Source organism: Coregonus lavaretus, assembly GCF_964263955.1.
Source record: "Coregonus lavaretus genome assembly, chromosome: 19".
Classification (NCBI taxonomy): Eukaryota; Metazoa; Chordata; class Actinopteri; order Salmoniformes; family Salmonidae; genus Coregonus; species Coregonus lavaretus.
The window spans coordinates 47,209,214-47,218,179 of record NC_140006.1 but is presented as its reverse complement, the minus strand read 5'-3'; the positions used below and the strand labels follow the sequence as shown (position 1 = coordinate 47,218,179).

The window sequence follows — 8,966 nt, the reverse complement described above, 5'->3', positions numbered from 1 at the left end:
CAGCTTTATACTGATCCATTACAGCTTTATACTGATCCATTACAGCTTTATACTGATCCATTACAGCTTTATACTGATCTATTACAGCTTTATACTGATCTATTACAGCTTTATACTGATCTATTACAGCTTTATACTGATCTATTACAGCTTTATACTGATCCATTACAGCTTTATACTGATCCATTACGGCTTTATACTGATCCATTACGGCTTTATACTGATCTATTACGGCTTTATACTGATCTATTACAGCTTTATACTGATCCATTACAGCTTTATACTGATCCATTACAGCTTTATACTGATCTATTACAGCTTTATACTGATCCATTACAGCTTTATACTGATCCATTACAGCTTTATACTGATCTATTACAGCTTTATACTGATCTATTACAGCTTTATACTGATCTATTACAGCTTTATACTGATCTATTACAGCTTTATACTGATCTATTACAGCTTTATACTGATCTATTACAGCTTTATACTGATCTATTACAGCTTTATACTGATCCATTACAGCTTTATACTGATCCATTACAGCTTTATACTGATCTATTACAGCTTTATACTGATCTATTACAGCTTTATACTGATCCATTACAGCTTTATACTGATCCATTACAGCTTTATACTGATCCATTACAGCTTTATACTGATCCATTACAGCTTTATACTGATCTATTACAGCTTTATACTGATCTATTACAGCTTTATACTGATCCATTACAGCTTTATACTGATCCATTACAGCTTTATACTGATCTATTACAGCTTTATACTGATCTATTACAGCTTTATACTGATCTATTACAGCTTTATACTGATCTATTACAGCTTTATACTGATCTATTACAGCTTTATACTGATCCATTACAGCTTTATACTGATCTATTACAGCTTTATACTGATCCATTACAGCTTTATACTGATCCATTACAGCTTTATACTGATCTATTACAGCTTTATACTGATCTATTACAGCTTTATACTGATCTATTACAGCTTTATACTGATCTATTACAGCTTTATACTGATCTATTACAGCTTTATACTGATCCATTACAGCTTTATACTGATCTATTACAGCTTTATACTGATCTATTACAGCTTTATACTGATCTATTACAGCTTTATACTGATCCATTACAGCTTTATACTGATCCATTACAGCTTTATACTGATCCATTACAGCTTTATACTGATCTATTGCAGCTTTATACTGATCTATTACAGCTTTATACTGATCTATTACAGCTTTATACTGATCCATTACAGCTTTATCCTGATCTATTACAGCTTTATACTGATCTATTACAGCTTTATACTGATCTATTACAGCTTTATACTGATCCATTACAGCTTTATACTGATCCATTACAGCTTTATACTGATCCATTACAGCTTTATACTGATCTATTGCAGCTTTATACTGATCTATTACAGCTTTATACTGATCTATTACAGCTTTATACTGATCCATTACAGCTTTATCCTGATCTATTACAGCTTTATACTGATCCATTACAGCTTTATACTGATCCATTACAGCTTTATACTGATCCATTACAGCTTTATACTGATCCATTACAGCTTTATACTGATCTATTGCAGCTTTATACTGATCTATTACAGCTTTATACTGATCTATTACAGCTTTATACTGATCCATTACAGCTTTATCCTGATCTATTACAGCTTTATACTGATCTATTACAGCTTTATACTGATCTATTACAGCTTTATACTGATCTATTACAGCTTTATACTGATCTATTACAGCTTTATACTGATCCATTACAGCTTTATACTGATCTATTACAGCTTTATACTGATCTATTACAGCTTTATACTGATCTATTACAGCTTTATACTGATCCATTACAGCTTTATACTGATCCATTACAGCTTTATACTGATCCATTACAGCTTTATACTGATCTATTACAGCTTTATACTGATCTATTACAGCTTTATACTGATCTATTACAGCTTTATACTGATCCATTACAGCTTTATACTGATCCATTACAGCTTTATACTGATCCATTACAGCTTTATACTGATCTATTACAGCTTTATACTGATCTATTACAGCTTTATACTGATCTATTACAGCTTTATACTGATCTATTACAGCTTTATACTGATCTATTACAGCTTTATACTGATCCATTACAGCTTTATACTGATCCATTACAGCTTATACTGATCCATTACAGCTTTATACTGATCTATTACAGTTTTATTACTACTTTACTATAGCTTTACTTCAGCTGCTTTATTTGTGCTTCATTACAGCTTTATTAATACTGCTTTATTACTACTGCTTTATTAGATATTTATTACTGATTTATTACTACTGTATTACTGCTTTATTACTACTGCTTTATTAGATATTTATTACTGATTTATTACTACTGTATTACTGCTTTATTACTACTGCTTTATTAGATATTTATTACTGATTTATTACTACTGTATTACTGCTTTATTACTACTGCTTTATTAGATATTTATTACTGATTTATTACTACTGTATTACTGCTTTATTACTACTGCTTTATTATATATTTATTACTGATTTATTACTACTGTATTACTGCTTTATTACTACTGCTTTATTAGATATTTATTACTGATTTATTACTACTGTATTACTGCTTTATTACTACTGCTTTATTAGATATTTATTACTGATTTATTACTACTGTATTACTGCTTTATTACTACTGCTTTATTAGATATTTATTACTGATTTATTACTACTGTATTACTGCTTTATTACTACTGCTTTATTAGAGATGTATTACTACTTTATTACAGCTTTATTACATCTTTATTATGGCATTTTTACTGCTTTATCCCAGCTTTAGTACTGCTTTATTGCAGCGATTTAACAACTTTATTACTGCTTCATTACTGATTTATTACTGATTTATTACTGATTTATTACTGCTTTATTACTGCTTTATTACTGCTTTATTACTGCTGCTTTATTCATTATTTATTACAGCTTCATTACAGCTTCATTATAGCATTATTACTGCCACAGTACTATGGTTCAGATCAGTGCTCATCTTCTAACAGTTGGTGGAGTTTGCACATTTTAGACCATTCCATTGTTTGTAAAGTGAAATAACCACCCAGTGCAAAATGAACTCGCCCACTCTGAGAAGACATAGCATGCAGATGCGTGCGTGCATTCATGTGTGAGCGCGCGTGCGTGTGTGTCTTACTTTTGTACTGGCTCTTTCCCGTACTTCATGAGAAGGCGTATGGCTGTGGGAGCTGTGTAGAACTTGGTCACTCTGTACTTCTCAATCACCTCCCAGAAACGCCCCACGTGAGGGTGGACTGGAATACCCTCAAACTGGAGAACACAGTAATCAGATGGATTTTAACATGATTAAATTTGACAACAAAGTGCAGAACTGCAGACAGATATAAATCTTGCCAGCCAGACTAGATCTCTTAATCTGTTACTTCTTAACATGAACAGGTGAGACTAGACCTGTGTCCCAAATGGCACCCTATTCCCTACATGGTGCACTACTTTGAACAGATCCCTATGGACCCTGGTCAAAGGTAGTGCACTATATAGGGAACAGGGTGCCATTTGGGACACAACTTAGATAAAGAATACCAACTGCAGCAAATTGTATAGCAGTTCTACTGACCAGTTCTATAGCAGTTCTATACCAGTTCTATACCAGTTCTACTAACCAGTTCTATACCAGTTCTATACCAGTTCTACTGACCAGTTATATACCAGTTCTACTGACCAGTTCTATACCAGTTCTACTGACCAGTTCTATACCAGTTCTATACCAGTTCTACTGACCAGTTCTATACCAGTTCTACAGACCAGTTCTATACCAGTTCTACTGACCAGTTCTATACCAGTTCTATTGAGCAGTTCTATACCAGTTCTATACCAGTTCTACTGACCAGTTCTATACCAGTTCTACTGACCAGTTCTATACCAGTTCTATACCAGTTCTACTGAGCAGTTCTATACCAGTTCTACTGACCAGTTCTATACCAGTTCTACTGACCAGTTCTACTGACCAGGTCTATACCAGTTCTACTGAGCAGTTCTATATCAGTTCTACTGACCAGTTCTATACCAGTTCTATACCAGTTCTACTGACCAGTTCTATACCAGTTCTACTGACCAGTTCTATACCAGTTCTACTGACCAGTTCTATAACAGTTCTATACCAGTTCTACTGGTATGTCCTATATCAGTTCTACTGACCAGTTCTATACCAGTTCTATACCAGTTCTACTGACCAGTTCTATACCAGTTCTACTGACCAGTTCTATACCAGTTCTACTGACCAGTTCTATACCAGTTCTACTGACCAGTTCTATACCAGTTCTATACCAGTTCTACTGAGCAGTTCTATACCAGTTCTACTGACCAGTTCTATACCAGTTATATACCAATTCTATACCAGTTCTACTGAGCAGTTCTATACCAGTTCTATGCCAGTTCTATACCAGTTATATGCCAGTTCTATACCAGTTATATACCAGTTCTATACCAGTTCTACTGAGCAGTTCTATACCAGTTATATACCAGTTATATACCAGTTCTATACCAGTTCTACTGACCAGTTATATGCCAGTTCTACTGACCAGTTCTATACCAGTTCTACTGAGCAGTTCTATATCAGTTCTACTGACCAGTTCTATACCAGTTCTACTGAGCAGTTCTATATCAGTTCTACTGACCAGTTCTATACCAGTTCTATACCAGTTCTACTGACCAATTCTATACCAGTTCTACTGACCAGTTCTATACCAGTTCTACTGACCAGTTCTATACCAGTTCTACTGACCAGTTCTATACCAGTTCTATACCAGTTCTACTGACCAGTTCTATATCAGTTCTACTGACCAGTTCTATCTATACCAGTTCTATACCAGTTCTACTGACCAGTTCTATACCAGTTCTACACCAGTTCTACTGACCAGTTATATACCAGTTCTATACCAGTTCTACTGACCAGTTCTACTGACCAGTTCTATACCAGTTCTACTGACCAGTTCTATACCAGTTCTACTGACCAGTTCTATACCAGTTCTACTGACCAGTTCTATACCAGTTCTATACCAGTTCTACTGAGCAGTTCTATATCAGTTCTACTGACCAGTTCTATACCAGTTCTACACCAGTTCTACTGACCAGTTCTATACCAGTTCTACTGACCAGTTCTATACCAGTTCTATACCAGTTCTACTGACCAGTTCTATACCAGTTCTACTGACCAGTTCTATATCAGTTCTACTGACCAGTTATATACCAGTTCTATACCAGTTCTACACCAGTTCTACTGACCAGTTCTATACCAGTTCTACTGACCAGTTCTATACCAGTTCTACACCAGTTCTACTGACCAGTTATATACCAGTTCTATACCAGTTCTACTGACCAGTTCTACTGACCAGTTCTATACCAGTTCTACTGACCAGTTCTATACCAGTTCTACTGACCAGTTCTATACCAGTTCTACTGACCAGTTCTATACCAGTTCTATACCAGTTCTACTGAGCAGTTCTATATCAGTTCTACTGACCAGTTCTATACCAGTTCTACACCAGTTCTACTGACCAGTTCTATACCAGTTCTACTGACCAGTTCTATACCAGTTCTACACCAGTTCTACTGACCAGTTCTATACCAGTTCTACTGACCAGTTCTATACCAGTTATACTGACCAGTTCTATACCAGTTCTACTGACCAGTCCTATACCAGTTCTACTGACCAGTTCTACTGACCAGTTCTATACCAGTTCTACTGACCAGTTCTATACCAGTTCTATACCAGTTCTACTGACCAGTTCTATACCAGTTCTACTGACCAGTTCTATACCAGTTCTATACCAGTTCTACTGACCAGTTCTATACCAGTTCTACTGACCAGTTCTATACCAGTTCTATACCAGTTCTACTGACCAGTTCTATACCAGTTCTACTGACCAGTTCTATACCAGTTCTACTGACCAGTTCTATACCAGTTCTACTGACCAGTTATATACCAGTTCTACTGACCAGTACGCTGGTAGCCCCGTTGGCCAGGGGTCCATAGGTGATGTAGGAGTGTCCAGTGATCCATCCTATATCAGCGGTACACCAGTACACATCGTCTGTCTGGTGGTCAAACACGTACTTGAAGGTCAGAGAGGTATAGAGCAGGTAGCCTGCCACCGTGTGGAGGACACCCTGTAGGGAAGGCAGATACAGGGTTAACACACACCCTATTGGGAAGGCAGATACAGGGTTAACACACACCCTGTAGGGAAGGCAGATACAGGGTTAACACACACCCTGTAGGGAAGGCAGATACAGGGTTAACACACACCCTGCAGGGAAGGCAGATACAGGGTTAACACACACCCTGTAGGGAAGGCAGATACAGGGTTAACACACACCCTGTAGGGAAGGCAGATACAGGGTTAACACACCCTGTAGGGAAGGCAGATACAGGGTTAACACACACCCTGTAGGGAAGGCAGATACAGGGTTAACACACACCCTATTGGGAAGGCAGATACAGGGTTAACACACACCCTGTAGGGAAGGCAGATACAGGGTTAACACACACCCTGTAGGGAAGGCAGATACAGGGTTAACACACACCCTGTAGGGAAGGCAGATACAGGGTTAACACACACCCTGCAGGGAAGGCAGATACAGGGTTAACACACACCCTGTAGGGAAGGCAGATACAGGGTTAACACACACCCTGTAGGGAAGGCAGATACAGGGTTAACACACACCCTGCAGGGAAGGCAGATACAGGGTTAACACACACCCTGTAGGGAAGGCAGATACAGGGTTAACACACACCCTGTAGGGAAGGCAGATACAGGGTTAACACACACCCTATTGGGAAGGCAGATACAGGGTTAACACACACCCTGCAGGGAAGGCAGATACAGGGTTAACACACACCCTGTAGGGAAGGCAGATACAGGGTTAACACACACCCTGTAGGGAAGGCAGATACAGGGTTAACACACCCTGTAGGGAAGGCAGATACAGGGTTAACACACACCCTGCAGGGAAGGCAGATACAGGGTTAACACACACCCTGTAGGGAAGGCAGATACAGGGTTAACACACACCCTGTAGGGAAGGCAGATACAGGGTTAACACACACCCTGTAGGGAAGGCAGATACAGGGTTAACACACACCCTGTAGGGAAGGCAGATACAGGGTTAACACACCCTGTAGGGAAGGCAGATACAGGGTTAACACACACCCTGCAGGGAAGGCAGATACAGGGTTAACACACACCCTGCAGGGAAGGCAGATACAGGGTTAACACACACCCTGTAGGGAAGGCAGATACAGGGTTAACACACACCCTGTAGGGAAGGCAGATACAGGGTTAACACACACCCTGTAGGGAAGGCAGATACAGGGTTAACACACACCCTGTAGGGAAGGCAGATACAGGGTTAACACACACCCTGCAGGGAAGGCAGATACAGGGTTAACACACACCCTGTAGGGAAGGCAGATACAGGGTTAACACACATGCAGCACGCATGTACACACAGGAACACACTTAGGAGCACACACTTAGGAGCACACACACACACACACAGTCAACAATAGGCACTCCCAAACTGCACTGTGGTCAGGTCGTCACGTCTGTATGATTGTGTATGTGCTTGTATGCTTGTGTTTGTGACACTGTGTGTGTTTGGGGTCAAAGCTTGTGTGTGTGTGTGTGTGTTTGTGTTTATGCAACTATGTGTGTGTCCTACCTTTGGTTTGCCAGTAGATCCGCTGGTGTACAGTATAAAGAGAGGATCCTCTGCATCCAGCCACTCAGGTTCACACTGCTCAGAGACCTGTCCCATCACCTCCTCCCAACACACATCATATACAGCATCCCACGGGATCTGGACACCAGGAAATACAGCAGAAACACAACTTAGTCAGAATACAGTAGAAATACACCAGGAAATACAGCAGAAATACAACTTAGTCAGAATACAGTAGAAATACACCAGGAAATACAGCAGGAATACAACTTAGTCAGAATACAGTAGAAATACACCAGGAAATACAGCAGAAATACAACTTAGTCAGAATACAGTAGAAATACACCAGGAAATACAGCAGAAATACAACTTAGTCAGAATACTGTAGAAATACACCAGGAAATACAGCAGAAATACAACTTAGTCAGAATACTGTAGAAATACACCAGGAAATACAGCAGAAATACAACTTAGTCAGAATACTGTAGAAATACACCAGGAAATACAGCAGAAATACAACTTAGTCAGAATACTGTAGAAATACACCAGGAAATACAGCAGAAATACAACTTAGTCAGAATACTGTAGAAATACACCAGGAAATACAGCAGAAATACAACTTAGTCCGAATACTGTAGAAATACACCAGGAAATACAGCAGAAATACAACTTAGTCAGAATACTGTAGAAATACACCAGGAAATACAGCAGAAATACAACTTAGTCAGAATACTGTAGAAATACACCAGGAAATTACAGCAGAAACACAACTTAGTCAGAATACAGTAGAAATACACCAGGAAATACAGCAGAAATACAACTTAGTCAGAATACAGTAGAAATACACCAGGAAATACAGCAGAAACACAACTTAGTCCGAATACAGTAGAAATACACCAGTAAATACAGCAAAAAAACAACAACACAGTCAGAATACAGTAGAAATACACCAGGAAATACAGCAGAATCTCAACTTAGTCCGAATACAGTAGAAATACACCAGGAAATACAGCAGAAACTCAACTTAGTCAGAATACAGTAGAAATACACCAGGAAATACAGCAGAAATACAACTTAGTCAGAATACAGTAGACATACACCAGGAAATACAGCAGAAATACAACTTAGTCAGAATACAGTAGAAATAGACCAGGAAATACAGCAGAAATACAAC

General features: G+C 38.6%; 1 protein-coding gene across 1 annotated transcript in view; it reads right to left on the bottom strand.

The window, feature by feature from the left end:
* LOC311147170 (acetyl-coenzyme A synthetase, cytoplasmic-like) overlaps positions 1–8,966 on the bottom strand; it is a 59,469-nt gene that overhangs the window by 37,551 nt on the left and 12,952 nt on the right. The window contains exons 8-10 of the mRNA XM_084183813.1: positions 7,793–7,930; positions 6,068–6,238; positions 3,246–3,379 (exon numbers count right to left, since the gene is read on the bottom strand). Coding sequence (XP_084039939.1) covers positions 3,246–3,379; positions 6,068–6,238; positions 7,793–7,930 — 443 coding nt within the window. The remainder of the gene's footprint in view (positions 1–3,245; positions 3,380–6,067; positions 6,239–7,792; positions 7,931–8,966) is intronic.